Below are 24,453 nucleotides of genomic sequence, written 5' to 3' on the forward strand. Positions count from 1 at the left end.
AACAGGGTCCCAACGGCCCTCAGGGTCCTATTGGCTATCCAGGACCACGTGGTGTAAAGGTGAGTATTTGATTGGCTGTCGGGGATTGGACGAGCCCCAGGGGTCTGTTTACCCCCCCCGGAGTGAAATAAACACAGCCGCGCTCTGCGTGTGTTCAGAAAGTATTCCGCTCAAACATGAAGCCCAATGTATTGGAAAGATGTTTAATCGTGAATCAAACAGCTGAATGAAGGGGACTGTACTATCATTGAGCTCCACATCTTCTCTAAGTAAAGTGCTCCTGTGATTCAGAGCAGAGCAATTCAGTCATTCTGTCAGTGGATTTGAATGAATGCAAGATTCCAAAATGAAAATCTAGTAAAATAAATAAATACAAAGTGATTCATTCTGTAGTGCTGATTAAAAATCATTCAAGTCTTTCACCATTTATATAGATATAATAATAGACTGCGCAGGATCTTTCAGCCAATCAGAGCGCAGGTTGTGCTCAAATACACATCACAGCGAACCCTATTCATGACGTCACCGTGCCGCTTTCAGTTTTTACCGTGCTGTGTTCTCCTTATCAGCACCTGTTTAAAAAAATCCTACCTGAGACACCGTTTGGAATTCCATTCCGCTGCAAGGTCTGTGCAATACAGTGACATCGCAATCAGCCATGTACTCCAGCCACTTTTCAATGAAATTGACAATGGACTAAATAAAGTTTGGTAATGATTAGAAAACACACCACGCTGGATGTTTAACTTGTGTATTAAGAACAAAGCCTTTAATACGCTGTGCTGATCCTCTCCTTGACTGTAGTGTGAAGGTCATTAACATGAGCACTAACACACTCATCACTGTCACTGTCTTCGTGTGGTTTCAGGGGGCGGAAGGTGTCCGTGGACTGAAGGGACACAAGGGGGAGAAGGTAAGGGCTGTGTCTGATTCCTAGGAAGTGGGCAGGAGCTGGCGGGGTGTTGTTATTACACATGCCTCGCTGTTGCATTTCTCAAGTGTTAATAACTGTTTGGTTTTCAGGGTGAAGACGGGTTCCCCGGGTTTAAGGGAGACTTGGGGGTGAAAGGAGACCGGGTGAGTGTTGATTTAATATACTATTGATTATTGGTTATCAGTAAGTTACTTTTCTCCTGTTTAGTTCAAATTGGGCAGGATTTTCAAAAGGTTGCAAATGTGGCAAAATATCCCCCCCTTAGTGGGTAGAAGTGGGGTTTAATTCGTCTTTTTTTTTTAATCCATGTCGTCCGTTTTTTACCCACATCGCAAATCAGCATTTTATATGTGAAGTGTTCTAAATAATTATACATTCTGCATGACAAAATGCACATTTTTTAATGAAGTTTACAAATTATACACAACATACATATTCCCGTTATTTTTTATTTTAACGAGTTCCCCTTATCTAGTCTAGACAGGAAGTGATGTACATGACCTGCGGCAATTAAGGTTTGTTACGAGAAATGCATTCATTAGCGAGAACTCGTCGACTCAATTTCATAGCATTAACGGATTGATTTAATTAACACATTTCGTTTGCAAATCACTTCCTAATGAAGCACTCGTTACTATACCACAGGTTCGATACAATAACACTGTTTTTTTTAATCCTGCCCATATGATTATAACACATAGCGCACAGTGCCTCCCCCAGTATAGGTGGCTCAGTGGTGTAACTGCATATTTGTGGGTTGGAATGCTATATAAACACACAGTGGAAATTCACAACATTCTGCAGGCCGTTTCATTGATTTCTATTTGAACACAGTACACAGATATTCAAAAGAGAAGACACTGTTTCTGCATTGTTTATCAACATTTCAATCTGATCACTTATTTTCATTATTGACTGGAATATTAATATTCATTATTTGTATTCTTATATTGACGGCTTGATATTTTTTGTCAGTTATTGATTAAGCATATTCATTATTAATTATTTTCCCCATCACCAGTAAAGATTATTGGTAATATATTTTAATCGTATTGATAATTTATGTTGATTATGATCACCATATTGACAGCTTTTTATTGATCACTACTGTTGATTAGTTTATAAGTTACTAATATTTGTGTTCAGTTTTGATAACTGATAATAATCATTGATCATATATTAACCACTGATTTATGGACAGTTGATCAGTGATAATACTGCTATTGATTATCAGAATCACCTATTGAACTGATAACCATCCTAGTTTTCCGCAATAAAAAGAAAATGAAATTCGCCAATAAAAACAAAAAAAAAATTAAAATAAAAGACTACAATTGAGGCCCCCCCCCCCCCCCCCCCCCCACCCCCCCCGGCCAGAATAACTTAAATTGCTTGTACAGCCAAACGTTTAGTAAGGATTAGTTCGCGTGTTCAGCATATGATATGGTGTTCCAGCTAATGTTAATTGTGACAAAAAAAAATTAGGACGGGTATTACTATATATTTGTGTAATCGCAGTGTCAAGGAAGGGGGTGCATATCCACCGAAGCTACCCACATTGACAGTATAAACACCTACAAACCTTACGATTATTTGTGGTCACCTTTAAGTGTATTTTAAGACGTACGGCAAAAGTAACACTAAAAGATAAACCTGGCTGTCATGTTGTCCTATAGTTAGTTTTCTCGTTGTGACAAAGAGCACGTTACACAAAATTAGTTTGTACACGTTAGACTAGTGTAACTAATAAAGTATATAACTGACCTTCTAATTCTAAGTAATAACACATAAGAATATAAAACGCCGAAACTATAACAAACAAGTCAAATAACCCTAATTGTATAAGTGTAATAATTGTGTGTAATAGAGGTAGGGGTAGTTGGTCATTTCTAAGAACAATGTATGTACCAATAGCATTAACTATTGAAATACAACCAATACTAGAGCGGTGAAACTGTAAGAAAAATACTAGTAGGACAACACTAACAAAAATATTCAAGATTTAAAACACCACAAGTATCAATAACTATTGACTATTATGAGTAACTAGATTATAATTGCGTGACTAAAACTACCTGTCAACCTAGTTATTATGACGCATAACTAATAGTCTTCGTGATATAACTTGCCGTGTTGGTAGCGATCCCCCCTTTTCTTTAAATTGTTGGGGTGGGGCGTTCGGCTAAGTCTATTTTCTTGGTTTTTACCCTGCCCCCAGATTGAGGAACCCCCCCCCCCCCCCCCCCCCACCCCCCCCCCCGCCCCCCCACGGAGTCTAAATTTCTACATGTTGTTTAAGCCCTCGCCCTCGTTCCGCTCTAGTCCGATTATGTCACTCAGTATTAAAATGAAATTTTGTTTAACGTCTTGGTTGTTTTTGTTTAAAATTGAAGGATGTAAAAACTCGCCAGAGCGCCATCAATCAATAATATAACAAATGTATCATTTTACTTTAAACATTGCAAACACCTCTGTGCAGTAACAATAAAAACCAAAGCATTGTATTTATATTGGTCATCTTGAGTTAGTCTTTGTCACGTGGATGGCTATTGCCAAACTCATTTATTTAGGGGTGATTTTTATTGTTTTCGGGATCTTTAAACAGCTTGTTGAGTAGATATGGAAGTAAACCGCAGCTACCTTTCAGCGTGAGTGAATGAAACACTGACAGTGCGCCTCGTTCACCAGAAGCAGTTTTATTGAACAAGTATGTCTGCTAAATTTAAAGCAACATTGTCTGTTTTGATGCTTATGTATGATAAGTGTATTGATTTGGTTATCACACGAACAAAAAAAGCCTTGCATTGTTTATGCAAATGTAGAACTAAGAATTCTCAGTCAGCTAGAAAATCTGGGTTTTTTTCTGTTGTTCCACAGCAAATGTATTCCTAGGATCCCTGCTGATAACTGTGGGCACACATTGCTAATTGAATATTTGCATTGAATATCAATGTTGGTTACTGATGAGAGTGATTGAGTATTGGTGAGTGTGTTTGCTTGTTGGCGAGTGTGATTGGTTAGTGATTAATATTCGATCAGGTTTATTGATTACTGATCAGCGTCCCTGTCTGGTTGCAGGGGGAGCTCGGTGTGCCTGGTCAGAGAGGGGAGGACGGTCCGGAGGGTCCTAAAGGCAGAGTCGGACCCCCAGGGGAACTGGGTCCAATCGGACTGGTCGGAGAGAAGGTGAGGAGAAGCATGCAGTGGGGCGGGGTGGGGTTATAACACAGTACACTGGAGGAGTCCTTTTAAAACAGGATGCATTATTATTATTATTATTATTATTATTTATTATTATTATTATTATTATAAAAATAACAGATGGCTCATTTTGAGTAGTTAATAAAAGTGCTAATGATTTTAAACCATTCTATATAACTGAAATATCAGTCTTTTAATTAATGTGCCTGAGTGAACTGTATTTTCAACACTGATTTAATTGTATTATTGGTGGTTGCATTACTTCCAGTACTGACTGTGGTTCTTTTCCAGGGTAAACTGGGAGTCCCTGGTCTGCCTGGATACCCGGGGAGACAAGGACCCAAGGTGAGACATTGAGACTGATACTCTCTCATCAATCAATCACACTGAGACTGATACTCTCTCATCAATCAATCAGTCACACTGAGCCCAATACTCACTCATCAATCAATCACGCTGAGACTGATACTCTCTCATCAATCAATCAGTCACACTGAGCCCAATACTCACTCATCAATCAATCACGCTGAGACTGATACTCTCTCATCAATCAATCAATCATATTGAGACTAATACTCTGAGAAGAGCCCTATTAAAGACAAACACACACTGCATCACCCACTCCATATATCGAGGGTGTCTGTGTCCAATATAAATCCACTGTATATCGAGTGCCGCAATACAGCGGAAAACATAGAAAAACAACTAGGGTTGAACATTGGAATCAGACCTGGGTCGGTTTGAATTGTAATGGTGCAGTTCATAATGAATTGCATGGATTCAGACCTGGGTCAGTGTGGATTGTAATGGTGCAGTTCATAATGAATTGCATGGATTCAGACCTGGGTCAGTGTGGATTGTAATGGTGCAGTTCATAATGAATTGCATGGATTCAGACCTGGGTCGGTTTGAATTGTAATGGTGCAGTTCATAATGAATTGCATGGATTCAGACCTGGGTCAGTGTGGATTGTAATGGTGCAGTTCATAATGAATTGCATGGATTCAGACCTGGGTCAGTGTGGATTGTAATGGTGCAGTTCATAATGAATTGCATGGATTCAGACCTGGGTCAGTGTGGATTGTAATGGTGCAGTTCATAATGAATTGCATGGATTCAGACCTGGGTCAGTGTGGATTGTAATGGTGCAGTTCATAATGAATTGCATGGATTCAGACCTGGGTCAGTGTGGATTGTAATGGTGCAGTTCATAATGAATTGCATGGATTCAGACCTGGGTCAGTGTGGATTGTAATGGTGCAGTTCATAATGAATTGCATGGATTCAGACCTGGGTCGGTTTGGATTGTAATGGTGCAGTTCATAATGAATTGCATGGATTCAGACCTGGGTCAGTGTGGATTGTAATGGTGCAGTTCATAATGAATTGCATGGATTCAGACCTGGGTCGGTTTGGATTGTAATGGTGCAGTTCATAATGAATTGCATGGATTCAGACCTGGGTCAGTGTGGATTGTAATGGTGCAGTTCATAATGAATTGCATGGATTCAGACCTGGGTCAGTGTGGATTGTAATGGTGCAGTTCATAATGAATTGCATGGATTCAGACCTGGGTCAGTGTGGATTGTAATGGTGCAGTTCATAATGAATTGCATGGATTCAGACCTGGGTCAGTGTGGATTGTAATGGTGCAGTTCATAATGAATTGCATGGATTCAGACCTGGGTCAGTGTGGATTGTAATGGTGCAGTTCATAATGAATTGCATGGATTCAGACCTGGGTCAGTGTGGATTGTAATGATGCAGTTCATAATGAATTGCATGGATTCAGACCTGGGTCAGTTTGGATTGTAATGGTGCAGTTCATAATGAATTGCAATTCTGATGATTGTAGTTAAACCTTGGCGCAGCTGCGTAATTGTAATTGTAACTGTAATTGTGATTGTAATTACAATTGTAATTAAACCATATCATTGATTGATTACACTTCAGTTACACAGTTATTTGTCATTTGATCATTATCTTTGAAATTTCAACCACTTTTGGTGACCCCATTTGTCTGAAAAAAAATAAAGTCCTCTAGTATGTTTGTGTATTTGTAGTTGTGATTATTGCTGGTTATTTAGAGTAAACAGGTGCAGTTGTTTATGGTACCTATTAGTGCAAATGTAATTATACTGGTAATTACTGCAGCATCATTGTAACTGCAATTGTAGTTGAACACATAGCATTGGAATTGGAATTGCAATTTCAACACAGAATCCTGCTGTAATTGTAATTGAATTGTAATTGAGCCCAGGTCTGATTGGAGCTGGGTGTGGTGCTCTATGGAAGAGATGACATCTGTGCACAGGAATCTGGGGAAATACTTCAGTGTGATTGGTTGATTTCTGACATGTGATTTATATTGAAAGGAAGCAGCTTGCACCTGGATAACGGAACTTGCCTTGCTTTTGTTTTTTCCCAGGGTTCACTCGGCTTCCCAGGGTTCCCCGGGACGAATGGAGAGAAGGGAGCGCGGGTGAGTTAACCACGTGTCTTATAAGAGATCACATGAGATGTGGAAACAGTCACAGTGTTTGTCATCAGGTATTGCAATACACATTTCAGCGAGAAGCCAGTATCAATGTCTTTATAACTAAGTTAATAAAACACAGCACCAGTTATTCAACACTATAATTCTCCACAGATTACACCTCTGAGATTAGAGTATTGAAATGGGCTTTATTCATCCAGGGGCTTCTGCTGACTTTGTGTTTTATCTTTTTTTTTATTTTCAGGGTTTGATTGGAAAAACTGGACCTAGAGGTCAGAGGGGGCCAACGGTACGGCATCTCTATACATTACAGATCAGCACCACAGTTAATACAGCAGAGCACAGTGCTGCAGCAGAGTTCAGAGTGCAGGGTGTGTGTGTGGATCTGTGTTATATAGGTCACTGTGCAGGGTGTGTGTGTGGATCTGTGTTATATAGGTCACTGTGCAGGGTGTGTGTGTGGATCTGTGTTATATAGGTCACTGTGCAGGGTGTGTGTGTGGATCTGTGTTATATAGGTCACTGTGCAGGGTGTGTGTGTGGATCTGTGTTATATAGGTCACTGTGCAGGGTGTGTGTGTGGATCTGTGTTATATAGGTCACTGTGCAGGATGTGTGTGTGGATCTGTGTTATATAGGTCACTGTGCAGGGTGTGTGTGTGGATCTGTGTTATATAGGTCACTGTGCAGGGTGTGTGTGTGGATCTGTGTTATATAGGTCACTGTGCAGTGTGTGTGGATCTGTTTTATATAGGTCACTGTGCAGGGAATGACTGTGTGAATCTGTGTTACATAGAAGGCTTGGTGGTTCAGTGGTTAAAGAAAGGGGCTTGTTGCAAAGATGTTCCAGGTTCAATCCCAGCTCAGCCATTGACTCACTATGTGTGACCCTGAGCATGTCACTTCACCTCCTTGTACTCCGTCCTTCAGATGAGATGTAAAACAGAGGTCCTATTGGAAGTGACTCTGCCGCAGCAGTTGTGATTCATAGTTCACCCCCACTCACTCACTGTCAGTCACTTTGGATAAGTGTCTGCTAAATAACATAATAATAATAATATAGTTCATAGTCACAGTACAGTGAGTGCATGTGGGTGTATATAATGTGAATCCCTATCCACAGCTTTGTATTCCTATAGCGATTTTCAAGCAATGCAAATTTAGACACTATCAATTTTATGAAGGAACAGCGGTATTGCATTGTATAAAGCACATGACGCAGTTATCATTATTATCCCATTTAAATTATATTCACGTTGTGTGTACACACAACACACATACAGCTATTCATCATGGCTATTGCTGAATCAGCTGTATGTTAATAATCTTGTCTTTTCCTTTTGCACAGGGCCCCAGGGGACAAAGGGGACCCAGAGGGGCCACAGGCAAACCAGGGGCTAAGGTGAGAGTCGTGCACCACACAGGGGCTGCTGTCAGTGTGCGGTAGGGAGGGGACAACATACCCACATTAAAAACTGGACTCAACTGTGACCCCACAAAAAAAAAAAAAAAACCTTTAATAATGCATCCCTTTACACAAGTCACTGATTGCTTCCTTTAAAAAAGGCTGAAGCAGTTTGCAAAAATGCCATCGCCAACAAAAAAAACACAAAACTGGACCAACGTACACAGAAAGAGTGCTTGAAACTGCAAGCGCATGGTGTCCTTTCGTTTTGTAACTGTTCTTATGTTCTTCTTAATACAATTCCAATGGGAAACAGTGGTTGAATGTACTCTATTATTATTGATGTGTTTTATTATTGATTTTTCTTATAATACTCAATAATGCATCTCTCTCTCTCTTTCTCTCTCTCTCTCTCTCTCTCTCTCTCTCTCTCTCTCTCTCTCTCTCTCTCTCTGTTATCAGGGTACATCTGGCAGTGATGGCCCAGCTGGTCCACCAGGAGAGACTGTGAGTAACGCTGCTGGTCTCATACTGGTCTCTAGTTCAGACCAATCTCCAGGTTTTCTCTCCAGGTCCCTCGACTCCAGAGGTTCTGATTCTCCGACTGCGTTTCTCTCCGCAGGGACTGCCAGGACCTCAAGGACCCAATGGATTCCCAGGACCGAAGGGGCCCCCGGTGAGTACAGAGCCATGTAGATGAGATGCTGCCATGTAGCATTGCTATAACCTAAATGATGGCCTATCAGATGGCTTGTAGCTGAGAGCTGGAAAGTAAAGCTTGTATCACATAGACTGTATCAGATGGAAAGGCATCGCTTTCAAATATAATATATTTAATTATCACATAATCTTAAAATTCTGTCCATAGCTGTAGATGAAAGCAGGAATGGATCAGACTGTCTCGTTCCCATCCCTGGAGCTGCCAGTCAGCCCACTCCTGAGTATCCTCTCTGACCTCACAATCGTGGGTGGATATCAGCTTGTATCGTACAACACCCTGTACTCTATATATATATATCGAACCCAGCTCCTCTGTGGAGTGGTATGAAGCAGGTTTGACAGTATCAGTGATTCAGTGTCTCTGTGTCTCTTTCTGTCTAACCCGCCGCTGTCTGTGTGCTCTTGTTTCCAGGGACCCAGTGGAAAGGACGGGCTGCCTGGACACCCAGGACAGAGAGGAGAAGTGGTAAGTCCAGTGTCCACTTCACCCTCCCCCCATTATCAAGCAAGACAGGGTGCTAGATTCTCTAAGATGCTTTACTCCAAAACTTCATTTCCAATTCTAAACTGACAAGAAAGACCACAAGACTACTGTCACAGCCTGAATGTCTGAGCTGTTTACTTCTGATTTAGTAACTGGTTTGTGCTATCTGACAAAATCATGCTAATGACATTTTGGAGTAAATAGCTTTGAGAATTTAGCCTAGTGTCTCACTGAAGTCTTAATCCGAGATCTTGATGTTCTCTGTCTTTGAAAATGTGTCGACTTTTCCAACAACTGAGCCGCTGTCCCGCTGATGGTACATTTCTAATCATTTGCAGTTTTAGAAGACTTTTTAACTTGTGCCCAATAAATAGGGCAATGACTATAAGAAGTGAACTACAACCAATGGCCAAAAATGAAATATTTACAACGGGAGTTGTTTCACCCTCTCTCACCCTATCTCTGACCCACTCTATCACCCTCTCTCTCTCCCTCTCTCTTTCCCTCTCTCTCACCCTCTCTCTCTCCCTCTTTCTGACCCTTTCTTGACCCGCTCTCTCACCCTCTCTCTTCCTCTCTCTTACCCTCTTTCTGACCCTTTCTTGACCCTCTCTCTCACCTTCTCTTGACCCGCTCTCTCACCCTCTCTCTCCCTCTCTCTTACTCTCTCTCTCACCCTCTCTGACCCTCTCTCACCCTCTCTCTCACCCTCTCTGACCCTCTCTCTCACCCTGTCTCTCTTCTCTCTAGGGTTTCCAAGGCAAGACCGGCCCACCAGGACCTCCTGGAGTAGTGGGACCCCAGGTGAGTTTGGGGTTGAGCTCGGGAGCTTGTTGGTCACGATACAGCCCAGTGTTAGGGTAGCTGGTCAGTACGCTTTATTAGGTATTAGATTGCTGTGTAGCAGACATTGTATTGGTTTAGCTTGTCAATACAGCTCAATGTAGACCAGTCACTGAAGTCTAACAGTGTGGTGTTATTGACCGGTGTGTGTGTGTGGTATTATTGACCAGTGTGTGTGTGTGGTTTTATTGACCGGTGTGTGTGTGTGGTTTTATTGACCGGTGTGTGTGTGTGGTATTATTGACCGGTGTGTGTGTGTGGTTTTATTGACCGGTGTGTGTGTGGTTTTATTGACCGGTGTGTGTGTGTGGTTTTATTGACCGGTGTGTGTGTGTGGTGTTATTGACCGGTGTGTGTGTGTGGTGTTATTGACCGGTGTGTGTGTGTTATATTATTGACCGGTGTGTGTGTGTGGTTTTATTGACCGGTGTGTGTGTGTTATATTATTGACCGGTGTGTGTGTGTGGTTTTATTGACCGGTGTGTGTGTGTTATATTATTGACCGGTGTGTGTGTGTGGTATTATTGACTGGTGTGTGTGTGGTTTTATTGACCGGTGTGTGTGTGTGGTTTTATTGACCGGTGTGTGTGTGGTTTTATTGACCGGTGTGTGTGTGTGGTTTTATTGACTGGTGTGTGTGTGTTATATTATTGACCGGTGTGTGTGTGTGGTATTATTGACCGGTGTGTGTGTGGTTTTATTGACCGGTGTGTGTGTGTGGTTTTATTGACCGGTGTGTGTGTGTGGTTTTATTGACTGGTGTGTGTGTGGTATTACTCACTGCCGGCTGTATGATTTCCCCACAGGGCCCCTCTGGAGAGAGCGGTCCACTGGGAGAGCGAGGGCACCCAGGCCCCTCAGGGCCCCCCGGAGAGCAGGGCCTGCCAGGGGCTTCAGGGAAGGAGGGCAGCAAGGGAGACCCAGGCCCCATTGGGCCCCCAGGCAAGGACGGGCCAGCAGGACTGAGGGGCTTCCCTGGAGAGAGGGGTCTGCCGGGCACCGCGGTGAGGAGCGCTGCACTGATAAATACCCACCCATCTACATCAACCTGCCAAACAACAAAGCCACTCTCCACACAGCAGACTGCTTTGTATCATTGGTCTTGTCCCGCGTGGGGGAGATTACCAGCTGACATGGACCCAGTTAACCCGGACGAGCCCCAAAAGGGTTGCTTATCATCACAACTGTAATAAACAATGAATGAAGCATTCTGTTAATATAACAAGTACAGTGAATGGGAAAGAATGTTCCCAGCAGCTACATTCAGGGAGAATTACTTTCTATGAAGTTCAAATAACATGATGCACGTTGTGCATATATTTAGCCTGACCTAGCTCAGGGTGTGTTATTATAGCTAGCCTGACCCAGCTCAGAGTGTGTTATTATAGCTAGCCTGACCCAGCTCAGAGTGTGTTATTGTAGCGAGTCTGACCCAGCTCAGAGTGTGTTATTGTAGCGAGTCTGACCCAGCTCAGAGTGTGTTATTGTAGCGAGTCTGACCCAGCTCAGAGTGTGTTATTGTAGCGAGTCTGTCCCAGCTCAGAGTGTGTTATTGTAGCGAGTCTGACCCAGCTCAGAGTGTGTTATTGTAGTGAGTCTGTCCCAGCTCAGAGTGTGTTATTGTAGTGAGTCTGTCCCAGCTCAGAGTGTGTTATTGTAGCGAGTCTGACCCAGCTCAGAGTGTGTTATTGTAGCGAGTCTGACCCAGCTCAGAGTGTGTTATTGTAGTGAGTCTGACCCAGCTCAGAGTGTGTTATTGTAGCGAGTCTGTCCCAGCTCAGAGTGTGTTATTGTAGCGAGTCTGACCCAGCTCAGAGTGTGTTATTGTAGCGAGTCTGACCCAGCTCAGAGTGTGTTATTGTAGCGAGTCTGACCCAGCTCAGAGTGTGTTATTATAGCGAGTCTGACCCAGCTCAGAGTGTGTTATTGTAGTGAGTCTGACCCAGCTCAGAGTGTGTTATTGTAGCGAGTCTGACCCAGCTCAGAGTGTGTTATTGTAGCGAGTCTGACCCAGCTCAGAGTGTGTTATTGTAGCGAGTCTGACCCAGCTCAGAGTGTGTTATTGTAGTGAGTCTGACCCAGCTCAGAGTGTGCAAGTTCTATTATAAGAGAATATTGTTTTATTTTGCAGCGTTGGCAGTGCAGTTGGGATGTTCATGAGCCTGCTGGTATCACTGTTTACTGAATTCCCTCTCCCCCTCCCTCTCCTTCTTTCTCTCCACAGGGCGGCATGGGGCTGAAGGGTAATGAAGGACCAGCTGGACCCCCCGGGCCTGCTGTGAGTCACGAGACTTTATAACAAAACAGAATAGTGTGTGCGTCTTTGTGCCTGTGTGTGTCTGTGTGTCTGTGCGTGTGTGTCTGTGTCTGTGTGCGTGTATGTGTCTGTGCGTGTATGTGTGTGTGTGTGAGATCTCTTATAGGTCACACTTCAGCGATGAAGGTTGGACTGTGTGATAGTTGCCCGCACTGGAGTTCTGAGAAGCACAAAACGCAAGTCAAGGTAGCGCCATCATCGAATGTGCACTGTCACGATTAAAAAAAGGATTTTTCTCATTATCTTCTTCAAAGAAAACACTTTAAAACCTGCATTTACCTGGAACTTGCAATGGTTTGCCAGGGACCCTTCCGCTAAGAAAAGTTTTAGGAAAATGGTCCCTAAAATGTTCATAAAGCATCACCTACACAATTAGAGATAAAACAAATGCATGTATTAAAATGTATTTGTCAGAGCTGCTTCTAGTTCATCTGGACAGTGCGATTGAAGCTAATATATTACTGAACTGTCTGTGTCTCCCTTTGCTGTTGTTGAAAGATGCTGTCTGAGCTCCAGTCGAGCTGCCCAGCTGTGATTGGCTGACAGCAGCGCAATAAAGAACAGTGACGTGTTTCAGAACAAGTGACGTTTTACTTTACAAAAAAATAGGCCACTCAAGTGAATAATACTTTGGGAAGCCATGAAGCTGAGCTACAAGACAGTCTCTGATAGCCTCTGCCTACCGTCAGCCCCGAATCGTGATCCCGAGTCTGTTTCAATTTAATGTTTTAATGAGTTTGATGTGCCTGTTTCACGGTTGCTGAAAGCACACACTTTCTTGCAACTCCCCAGTAATGTTGTTGAAGCTGACACACTTGGATCCTTCAAGAAGCTGCTTGATGAGATTCTGGGATCAATAAGCTACTAACAACCAAACGAGCAAGATGGGCCGAATGGCCTCCTCTCGTTTGTAAACTTTCTTATGTTCTTATGTGTGTGTGTGTGTGGTGTGTGTGGAGTGTGTGTGTCTGTGTGAGTATGTGTGTGTGTGTGTGTGTGTGTGTGTGTGTGTGTGTGTGAGTCTGTGTATGTGCGTGTGTGTGAGTCTGTGTGGTGTGAGTGAGTGTGCTTGAGTGTGTTACATGTTTAACCCCTTAGTGCTGTTATAGATTTTATTATTATGCAGTGTGTAGGGTGTGTGTGTATGTGTTATAGATTGTATTGTTATTATGCAGTGTGTAGGGTGCGTGTGTGTGTTATAGATTGTATTGTTATTATGCAGTGTGTAGGGTGCGTGTGTATGTGTTATAGATTGTATTATTATTATACAGTGTGTAGGGTGTACTTTGCGTTTGACCCTTCATGCTCTATTATGTAGTGTGTGTGTGTGTGTGTGTGTGTGTGTGTGTGTGTGTGTTGCATGTTTGTGTGATTAACACTTCATGTGCTGGTGTCTCTGCAGGGCTCTGCTGGTGAGCGTGGTGCCGCAGGACAAGGTGGTCCTATCGGCCCCCCAGGCAGACCTGGCCCCCAAGGGCCTCCCGGAGCAGCTGGAGAGAAGGGAGTTCCTGTGAGTACTGAGCAACTGTGTACACACTTACTACAGTACTACTACTAAAACACTGCCCACTCACTGCCCACTCACTGCACACTCACTGCACACTCACTGCACACACACACAGCAAAACCCACACTGCCCGCTCACTACACACTCACTGCATACTCACTGCACATTCACTGCACACACACAGCAAAACCCAGACTGCCCGCTCACTACACACTCACTGCATACTCACTGCACACTCACTGCACACACACTACAACACTGAACACGTACTACAACAACATTGCACTAACAATACAGTACTACACACACACACACACACACACACACACACACACACACACACACACACACACACACACACACACACACACAGCTCCAGTCATACAGGGGCTAGCACATGGTGAAGGATTCAGCCAACCCAAACACTTTATCCAATATTGTGACTAACTTTCTGTTTAGTCCTGTGTGCTGTTAAACCACTACAATATGTCTGATACCCTCTCCCTCTCCCCCACTCCCACTCTCCCTCCCTCCCTGTCCCACTCTCCCTCCCTCTCCCTCTCCCTCTCCCTCTCCCCTCCTTCTCTCCCCCTCTTCCTCTCTCTCCCTCCCCTTCTCCCCTCTTCCCCCCTCTCTCACAGGGAGTGAAAGGACCAATTGGACCGGCAGGTCGTGATGGGGTTCAGGGTCTGGTGGGTCTGCCCGGGCCAGCGGGGCCCCTGGGGACCCCAGGAGAGGACGGAGACAAGGTAACCCTCCTGAATAATGTGGTGACACCCGCACAGAGCAGCAGTGCATGAGTCTCATACTGCAATACACAGATACCAGCACTGTATCTAATAATACATGAGTCTCACACTGGAATATAGAGATACCAGCCCTGTATCTAATAATACATGAGTCTCACACTGGAATACACAGATACCAGCCCTGTATCTAATAATACATGAGTCTCACACTGGAATATAGAGATACCAGCCCTGTATCTAATAATACATGAGTCTCATACTGGAATATAGAGATACCAGCCCTGTATCTAATAATACATGAGTCTCATACTGGAATACACAGATACCAGCCCTGTATCTAATAATACATGAGTCTCACACTGGAATATAGAGATACCAGCCCTGTATCTAATAATACAAGAGTCTCACACTGGAATACACAGATACCAGCACTGTATCTAATAATACATGAGTCTCAAACTGGAATACACAGATACCAGCCCTGTATCTAATAATACATGAGTCTCATACTGGAATACACAGATACCAGCCCTGTATCTAATAATACATGAGTCTCATACTGGAATACACAGATACCAGCCCTGTATCTAATAATACATGAGTCTCACACTGGAATATAGAGATACCAGCCCTGTATCTAATAATACATGAGTCTCACACTGGAATACACAGATACCAGCCCTGTATCTAATAATACATGAGTCTCACACTGGAATATAGAGATACCAGCCCTGTATCTAATAATACATGAGTCTCACACTGGAATACACAGATACCAGCCCTGTATCTAATAATACATGAGTCTCACACTGGAATACACAGATACCAGCCCTGTATCTAATAATACATGAGTCTCATACTGGAATACAGAGATACCAGCCCTGTATCTAATAATACATGAGTCTCATACTGGAATACACAGATACCAGCCCTGTATCTAATAATACATGAGTCTCACACTGGAATATAGAGATACCAGCCCTGTATCTAATAATACATGAGTCTCATACTGGAATACACAGATACCAGCCCTGTATCTAATAATACATGAGTCTCACACTGGAATACACAGATACCAGCCCTGTATCTAATAATACATGAGTCTCACACTGGAATACACAGATACCAGCCCTGTATCTAATAATACATGAGTCTCATACTGGAATACACAGATACCAGCCCTGTATCTAATAATACATGAGTCTCACACTGGAATATAGAGATACCAGCCCTGTATCTAATAATACATGAGTCTCACACTGGAATACACAGATACCAGCCCTGTATCTAATAATACATGAGTCTCATACTGGAATACACAGATACCAGCCCTGTATCTAATAATACATGAGTCTCACACTGGAATATAGAGATACCAGCCCTGTATCTAATAATACATGAGTCTCACACTGGAATACACAGATACCAGCCCTGTATCTAATAATACATGAGTCTCACACTGGAATATAGAGATACCAGCCCTGTATCTAATAATACATGAGTCTCACACTGGAATACACAGATACCAGCCCTGTATCTAATAATACATGAGTCTCATACTGGAATACACAGATACCAGCCCTGTATCTAATAATACATGAGTCTCATACTGGAATACACAGATACCAGCCCTGTATCTAATAATACATGAGTCTCACACTGGAATACACAGATACCAGCCCTGTATCTAATAATACATGAGTCTCACACTGGAATACACAGATACCAGCACTGTATCTAATAATACATGAGTCTCACACTGGAATACACAGATACCAGCCCTGTATCTAATAATACATGAGTCTCACACTGGAATATAGAGATACCAGCCCTGTATCTAATAATACATGAGTCTCACACTGGAATACACAGATACCAGCCCTGTATCTAATAATACATGAGTCTCACACTGGAATACACAGATACCAGCCCTGTATCTAATAATACATGAGTCTCACACTGGAATACACAGATACCAGCCCTGTATCTAATAATACATGAGTCTCACACTGGAATATAGAGATACCAGCCCTGTATCTAATAATACATGAGTCTCATACTGGAATACAGAGATACCAGCCCTGTATCTAATAATACATGAGTCTCACACTGGAATATAGAGATACCAGCCCTGTATCTAATAATACATGAGTCTCACACTGGAATATAGAGATACCAGCCCTGTATCTAATAATACATGAGCCTCATACTGGAATATAGAGATACCAGCTCTGTATCTAATAATACATGAGTCTGACTACATCTGTCTGATATTGTGTGAAGTACAGAATACTAACGCTATATCTGCATAGAGCTGTAACCTTCACACAGCAGTTTTTGAAGTGTCTCATATTATAATATCAAAAGCCACCTCTCTGTGTATCTAATAATGCAAGTGTAACAGCACTGTATCAGACTAATAACACGTCACATGCATAGCATTTCCCTCTCCAATGAGCAGTAAAGTGTCTCATATTGAAGTGGAGTGTATCTATAATTCTCTGATATTACACACGTCTGACACTGTAAGAAGTGCACTGTACCAGCTCTAAATCTACCTGGCAGCTCCAAATCTCCATGGATTTATTTTTACTGATTCATTTGTCTGTGTTAGTACAGCTTTCTGTTTTTTCAGTGCATGAATGAATCACTAGCTAATCGATGACTGTCTGTGTGTCTGTCTGTGCAGGGTGAGATCGGAGAGCCTGGACAGAAGGGTGCCAAAGGAAGCAAGGGAGAGCATGTGAGTACCACACTACTGATTACTGTGCATTCCTGTAGAATCCACGAGGTTCGCAACTGTTGTGTTTACATGAGCAGGTAATCAATCCCTTGTAGCTGATTGCTGAGTCTGAGAACAATCTCTGAGTGTCCAAGCCAACCTCAGTGGGGTTCGGAGGAATCAGTTCTTCTGAATCCCATTGAAACCACCAGCCCATGTCCAGCTCTTAATGTTTTACATGCAGGATATGGAGAGAGGATCTGGGAGTCGATTCTTTTAACAGGGAGTCCCACTGGATTGTGGGTTACAATTCGATATGTTTGTAATTCCCTCTCTGCTAATCAAAAATACAAAAGTAAAACAAAATGATATGTGTTTTTATTTTTGTTTTAACTAAAGATGACTCTTCAGTATGTGCAGTTTGCCGCTAAAGTGCTTAGTCAAATTTATACCTAAAAACTGCAGTGAGGAGAATGCAGTCTTATTCCAAAAGAGGCAGAGTCAGCTTAGACACAGACGGGACAGGATGTGAGGCTGTGTGTAGAGGGGTGGGTGGCGTACTGGAGTGGCTGTGTGCTTTTCTAACTATGTCTCTCTCTCTCTCTCTCTCTCTCTCTCTCTCTCTCTCTCTCTCTCTCTCTCTCTCTCTCTCTCTCTCTCTCTCTCTCTCTCTCTCTCTCTCTCTCTCTCTCTCTCTCTCTCTCTCTCTCTCTCAGGGTCCCCCTGGGCCCCCAGGTCCAATGGGTCCAGTCGGACAGCCCGGAGCCGCTGTGAGTATAGATTATTGATTATTGATTACTGATATTATCATCTTTATTAACCTTATCGATAACTCACTCTGACAACATTTTGGACATAGTGTATTCAGTCTAGTATAATTCTAACATTCCTTCCTCTGTACCTGAATCTGTTGGGGTTTTAAATGGATTAAACCAACCATACTGATTATTGATTACATTCATATTTTACTTTGTATTGACGTCCAAAATTATATTAATTTCTACATTAAGTCAATATTACTATGAATGGCGACACTGAGAAATAAAAATGTATTATTTAGTATTACCACTGTATATACCTTAGGAATGAATGTGTGTGTGTGTGTGTGTGTCTATATATATATAAATATATATAATGTAACAAATTATTGCACTTACCCGTCACACGCGATTTCCGACTGTTTCGTCACTTTTCTGATACAAAGCCCATCTCGTCACTGTTACAATTTACCTGTCTAACCGTCACATTTTTAATGGGGAATTTTACACACTGCTACAAATCGAACAGGATTTAAAAGTATGTACTGTATTACAGTTCATGTGTGCAGTCGTCTGTTTTGACAACTGATGTTTTCAGAATCATATCGTTCTGAATTAAAATACTGCTTCTGTTAAATATAGTACTGTACCAACAAAACCAATTCAGTGCATCTAAATGGAAGCTTACTTATTTTAAAATATAGTCCTTTCAGCTATGTATATTCTGACATTCTATCTTTTTTTGTGTTCCCAAGTGTTTGTCTTTTACTGCTGTGTTATTCCCCCAAATCGTGCGCTAACAAATTTCAATGAAAAAATCAATGAAAGCCCCCCCCTGGATGAAAAATGAAATTAACAGGAGAACTGTCTCAAACAGCTGACTGTCTCAAACACGCTTCAATATAAGTCTACCTGTACAGTTCCTCAAACCCAAGTCATATTTTTTCTTTCTGTATGAAATGTGTGTGTGTGTGTAACTTATTGTTTTCTGCAATGATTGTATATATTGTCTGATTGTTTAACATTCCTGGCTAGTATTCTGTTCATGACCCTCTCCTCTTCTCCTCTCCCCTTTAGGGTGCTGATGGTGAGCTTGGCCCCAGGGGTCAGCAGGGTCCGTTCGGAGCAAAGGGAGACGAGGGCCCCCGAGGGTTCCCCGGTCCTCCCGGCCCAATCGGACTGCAGGTGAGTCACTGAGATCAGAACCGGAGCAGAACCCCTCTCACACTTGCAGACTGGATCATTTGCTTCGCTGGTCTAAAAGCTTGTGCTTTTATTACAGACGAGAGTCAGAATTCATTCCAGAATGTCTGACGGTTGATTTCTTGCTTATTCTAATTCTGCAGTACTATGTAGCAAAGCCTACATAGCAACGGCAAACTGAGCAAGTGTGGGAAGACGTGACTCTCCACTAGGTGTAGGCAAGACGGCAATTTCCTGCCGATATTCATCTCTGCCGCATCCCGTGTAAGATCCGCCAAGTCAGTCACTTGGTGCTGCATAAATTCAATTTCTAGGCTATTGAACATGTTTCCAAGAACAGTCTGTGGTATAAGCATTGTATGTGTATGAGACGATGTCTCCTGAGCTGTCTGTGCTTGGGCTTTTTATTTGGTTGAAGAGCACATACTAATTTCCAGAGTTGGGCATGTCACTGAAAATAAAACAACTTTTTACTTGCTACTCGTTTCTTCATATAATCTGGATTTGTTTGAATTTCAGAAAACACGGAAAGCTATTTTTAATAATGATTTTAGTGTTTGCAGCATCTTGTTTTGTTGTATATTTTGTCATTCATTTTCTGTTGTCCACCATTTTGCTTTGTTGTGTGTAGAGAGGAAGGGGGTTCAGCGTGACGACGTAATTTGAGGGGGTTTGTAAAAAAACTATTGACTGTAAACAGCTGGGTGAGCTGTGTGTTTGTTTTGTGGCTGGGTGAGCTGTGTGTTTGTTTTGTGGCTGGGTGAGCTGTGTGTTTGTTTTGTGGCTTGGTGAGCTGTGTGTTTGTTTTGTGGCTGGGTGAGCTGTGTGTTTGTTTTGTGGCTGGGTGAGCTGTGTGTTTGTTTTGTGGCTGGGTGAGCTGTGTGTTTGTTTTGTGGCTTGGTGAGCTGTGTGTTTGTTTTGTGGCTTGGTGAGCTGTGTGTTTGTTTTGTGGCTGGGTGAGCTGTGTGTTTGTTTTGTGGCTGGGTGAGCTGTGTGTTTGTTTTGTGGCTGGGTGAGCTGTGTGTTTGTTTTGTGGCTGGGTGAGCTGTGTGTTTGTTTTGTGGCTTGGTGAGCTGTGTGTTTGTTTTGTGGCTGGGTGAGCTGTGTGTTTGTTTTGTGGCTGGGTGAGCTGTGTGTTTGTTTTGTGGCTGGGTGAGCTGTGTGTTTGTTTTGTGGCTGGGTGAGCTGTGTGTTTGTTTTGTGGCTGGGTGAGCTGTGTGTTTGTTTTGTGGCTGGGTGAGCTGTGTGTTTGTTTTGTGGCTGGGTGAGCTGTGTGTTTGTTTTGTGGCTGGGTGAGCTGTGTGTTTGTTTTGTGGCTGGGTGAGCTGTGTGTTTGTTTTGTGGCTGGGTGAGCTGTGTGTTTGTTTTGTGGCTGGGTGAGCTGTGTGTTTGTTTTGTGGCTGGGTGAGCTGTGTGTTTGTTTTGTGGCTTGGTGAGCTGTGTGTTTGTTTTGTGGCTGGGTGAGCTGTGTGTTTGTTTTGTGGCTGGGTGAGCTGTGTGTTTGTTTTGTGGCTGGGTGAGCTGTGTGTTTGTTTTGTGGCTGGGTGAGCTGTGTGTTTGTTTTGTGGCTGGGTGAGCTGTGTGTTTGTTTTGTGGCTGGGTGAGCTGTGTGTTTGTTTTGTGGCTGGGTGAGCTGTGTGTTTGTTTTGTGGCTGGGTGAGCTGTGTGTTTGTTTTGTGGCTGGGTGAGCTGTGTGTTTGTTTTGTGGCTGGGTGAGCTGTGTGTTTGTTTTGTGGCTGGGTGAGCTGTGTGTTTGTTTTGTGGCTGGGTGAGCTGTGTGTTTGTTTTGTGGCTGGGTGAGCTGTGTGTTTGTTTTGTGGCTGGGTGAGCTGTGTGTTTGTTTTGTGGCTGGGTGAGCTGTGTGTTTGTTTTGTGGCTGGGTGAGCTGTGTGTTTGTTTTGTGGCTGGGTGAGCTGTGTGTTTGTTTTGTGGCTGGGTGAGCTGTGTGTTTGTTTTGTGGCTGGGTGAGCTGTGTGTTTGTTTTGTGGCTGGGTGAGCTGTGTGTTTGTTTTGTGGCTGGGTGAGCTGTGTGTTTGTTTTGTGGCTGGGTGAGCTGTGTGTTTGTTTTGTGGCTGGGTGAGCTGTGTGTTTGTTTTGTGGCTGGGTGAGCTGTGTGTTTGTTTTGTGGCTGGGTGAGCTGTGTGTTTGTTTTGTGGCTGGGTGAGCTGTGTGTTTGTTTTGTGGCTGGGTGAGCTGTGTGTTTGTTTTGTGGCTGGGTGAGCTGTGTGTTTGTTTTGTGGCTGGGTGAGCTGTGTGTTTGTTTTGTGGCTGGGTGAGCTGTGTGTTTGTTTTGTGGCTTGGTGAGCTGTGTGTTTGTTTTGTGGCTGGGTGAGCTGTGTGTTTGTTTTGTGGCTTGGTGAGCTGTGTGTTTGTTTTGTGGCTTGGTGAGCTGTGTGTTTGTTTTGTGGCTTGGTGAGCTGTGTGTTTGTTTTGTGGCTGGGTGAGCTGTGTGTTTGTTTTGTGGCTGGGTGAGCTGTGTGTTTGTTTTGTGGCTGGGTGAGCTGTGTGTTTGTTTTGTGGCTGGGTGAGCTGTGTGTTTGTTTTGTGGCTGGGTGAGCTGTGTGTTTGTTTTGTGGCTGGGTGAGCTGTGTGTTTGTTTTGTGGCTTGGTGAGCTGTGTGTTTGTTTTGTGGCTGGGTGAGCTGTGTGTTTGTTTTGTTTGGCTGGGTGAGCTGTGTGTTTGTTTTGTGGCTGGGTGAGCTGTGTGTTTGTTTTGTGGCTGGGTGAGCTGTGTGTTTGTTTTGTGGCTTGGTGAGCTGTGTGTTTGTTTTGTGGCTTGGTGAGCTGTGTGTTTGTTTTGTGGCTGGGTGAGCTGTGTGTTTGTTTTGTGGCTGGGTGAGCTGTGTGTTTGTTTTGTGGCTGGGTGAGCTGTGTGTTTGTTTTGTGGCTTGGTGTGAGCTGTGTGTTTGTTTTGTGGCTTGGTGAGCTGTGTGTTTGTTTTGTGGCTTGGTGAGTTGTGTGTTTGTTTTGTGGCTGGGTGAGCTGTGTGTTTGTTTTGTGGCTTGGTGAGCTGTGTGTTTGTTTTGTGGCTGGGTGAGCTGTGTGTTTGTTTTGTGGCTTGGGTGAGCTGTGTGTTTGTTTTGTGGCTGGGTGAGCTGTGTGTTTGTTTTGTGGCTGGGTGAGCTGTGTGTTTGTTTTGTGGCTTGGTGAGCTGTGTGTTTGTTTTGTGGCTGGGTGAGCTGTGTGTTTGTTTTGTGGCTGGGTGAGCTGTGTGTTTGTTTTGTGGCTGGGTGAGCTGTGTGTTTGTTTTGTGGCTGGGTGAGCTGTGTGTTTGTTTTGTGGCTGGGTGAGCTGTGTGTTTGTTTTGTGGCTGGGTGAGCTGTGTGTTTGTTTTGTGGCTGGGTGAGCTGTGTGTTTGTTTTGTGGCTGGGTGAGCTGTGTGTTTGTTTTGTGGCTGGGTGAGCTGTGTGTTTGTTTTGTGGCTGGGTGAGCTGTGTGTTTGTTTTGTGGCTGGGTGAGCTGTGTGTTTGTTTTGTGGCTGGGTGAGCTGTGTGTTTGTTTTGTGGCTGGGTGAGCTGTGTGTTTGTTTTGTGGCTGGGTGAGCTGTGTGTTTGTTTTGTGGCTGGGTGAGCTGTGTGTTTGTTTTGTGGCTGGGTGAGCTGTGTGTTTGTTTTGTGGCTGGGTGAGCTGTGTGTTTGTTTTGTGGCTGGGTGAGCTGTGTGTTTGTTTTGTGGCTGGGTGAGCTGTGTGTTTGTTTTGTGGCTGGGTGAGCTGTGTGTTTGTTTTGTGGCTGGGTGAGCTGTGTGTTTGTTTTGTGGCTGGGTGAGCTGTGTGTTTGTTTTGTGGCTGGGTGAGCTGTGTGTTTGTTTTGTGGCTGGGTGAGCTGTGTGTTTGTTTTGTGGCTGGGTGAGCTGTGTGTTTGTTTTGTGGCTGGGTGAGCTGTGTGTTTGTTTTGTGGCTGGGTGAGCTGTGTGTTTGTTTTGTGGCTGGGTGAGCTGTGTGTTTGTTTTGTGGCTGGGTGAGCTGTGTGTTTGTTTTGTGGCTGGGTGAGCTGTGTGTTTGTTTTGTGGCTGGGTGAGCTGTGTGTTTGTTTTGTGGCTGGGTGAGCTGTGTGTTTGTTTTGTGGCTGGGTGAGCTGTGTGTTTGTTTTGTGGCTGGGTGAGCTGTGTGTTTGTTTTGTGGCTGGGTGAGCTGTGTGTTTGTTTTGTGGCTGGGTGAGCTGTGTGTTTGTTTTGTGGCTGGGTGAGCTGTGTGTTTGTTTTGTGGCTGGGTGAGCTGTGTGTTTGTTTTGTGGCTGGGTGAGCTGTGTGTTTGTTTTGTGGCTGGGTGAGCTGTGTGTTTGTTTTGTGGCTGGGTGAGCTGTGTGTTTGTTTTGTGGCTGGGTGAGCTGTGTGTTTGTTTTGTGGCTGGGTGAGCTGTGTGTTTGTTTTGTGGCTGGGTGAGCTGTGTGTTTGTTTTGTGGCTGGGTGAGCTGTGTGTTTGTTTTGTGGCTGGGTGAGCTGTGTGTTTGTTTTGTGGCTGGGTGAGCTGTGTGTTTGTTTTGTGGCTGGGTGAGCTGTGTGTTTGTTTTGTGGCTGGGTGAGCTGTGTGTTTGTTTTGTGGCTGGGTGAGCTGTGTGTTTGTTTTGTGGCTGGGTGAGCTGTGTGTTTGTTTTGTGGCTGGGTGAGCTGTGTGTTTGTTTTGTGGCTGGGTGAGCTGTGTGTTTGTTTTGTGGCTGGGTGAGCTGTGTGTTTGTTTTGTGGCTGGGTGAGCTGTGTGTTTGTTTTGTGGCTGGGTGAGCTGTGTGTTTGTTTTGTGGCTGGGTGAGCTGTGTGTTTGTTTTGTGGCTGGGTGAGCTGTGTGTTTGTTTTGTGGCTGGGTGAGCTGTGTGTTTGTTTTGTGGCTGGGTGAGCTGTGTGTTTGTTTTGTGGCTGGGTGAGCTGTGTGTTTGTTTTGTGGCTTGGTGAGCTGTGTGTTTGTTTTGTGGCTGGGTGAGCTGTGTGTTTGTTTTGTGGCTTGGTGAGTTGTGTGTTTGTTTTGTGGCTTGGTGAGCTGTGTGTTTGTTTTGTGGCTTGGTGAGTTGTGTGTTTGTTTTGTGGCTGGGTGAGTTGTGTGTTTGTTTTGTGGCTTGGTGAGTTGTGTGTTTGTTTTGTGGCTGGGTGAGCTGTGTGTTTGTTTTGTGGCTGGGTGAGCTG

At 43.7% G+C, this 24,453-nt stretch overlaps 1 protein-coding gene across 1 annotated transcript in view; it reads left to right on the forward strand.

Annotated features, from left to right (window-relative positions):
• LOC121304182 (collagen alpha-2(XI) chain-like) overlaps positions 1-24,453 on the forward strand; it is a 110,170-nt gene that overhangs the window by 45,416 nt on the left and 40,301 nt on the right. Inside the window, exons 27-45 of the mRNA XM_041235150.1 lie at positions 6-59; positions 869-913; positions 1,024-1,077; positions 4,013-4,120; positions 4,427-4,480; positions 6,564-6,617; positions 6,877-6,921; positions 7,981-8,034; positions 8,500-8,544; positions 8,660-8,713; positions 9,170-9,223; positions 9,992-10,045; positions 10,891-11,088; positions 12,309-12,362; positions 13,804-13,911; positions 14,550-14,657; positions 17,347-17,400; positions 18,096-18,149; positions 19,215-19,322. Of these exons, the coding sequence (XP_041091084.1) occupies positions 6-59; positions 869-913; positions 1,024-1,077; positions 4,013-4,120; positions 4,427-4,480; positions 6,564-6,617; positions 6,877-6,921; positions 7,981-8,034; positions 8,500-8,544; positions 8,660-8,713; positions 9,170-9,223; positions 9,992-10,045; positions 10,891-11,088; positions 12,309-12,362; positions 13,804-13,911; positions 14,550-14,657; positions 17,347-17,400; positions 18,096-18,149; positions 19,215-19,322 (1,359 nt within the window). The remainder of the gene's footprint in view (positions 1-5; positions 60-868; positions 914-1,023; positions 1,078-4,012; positions 4,121-4,426; positions 4,481-6,563; positions 6,618-6,876; positions 6,922-7,980; positions 8,035-8,499; positions 8,545-8,659; positions 8,714-9,169; positions 9,224-9,991; positions 10,046-10,890; positions 11,089-12,308; positions 12,363-13,803; positions 13,912-14,549; positions 14,658-17,346; positions 17,401-18,095; positions 18,150-19,214; positions 19,323-24,453) is intronic.

The sequence above is a fragment of the Polyodon spathula genome, chromosome 37 (genome assembly GCF_017654505.1).
Source record: "Polyodon spathula isolate WHYD16114869_AA chromosome 37, ASM1765450v1, whole genome shotgun sequence".
Taxonomy (NCBI): domain Eukaryota; kingdom Metazoa; phylum Chordata; class Actinopteri; order Acipenseriformes; family Polyodontidae; genus Polyodon; species Polyodon spathula.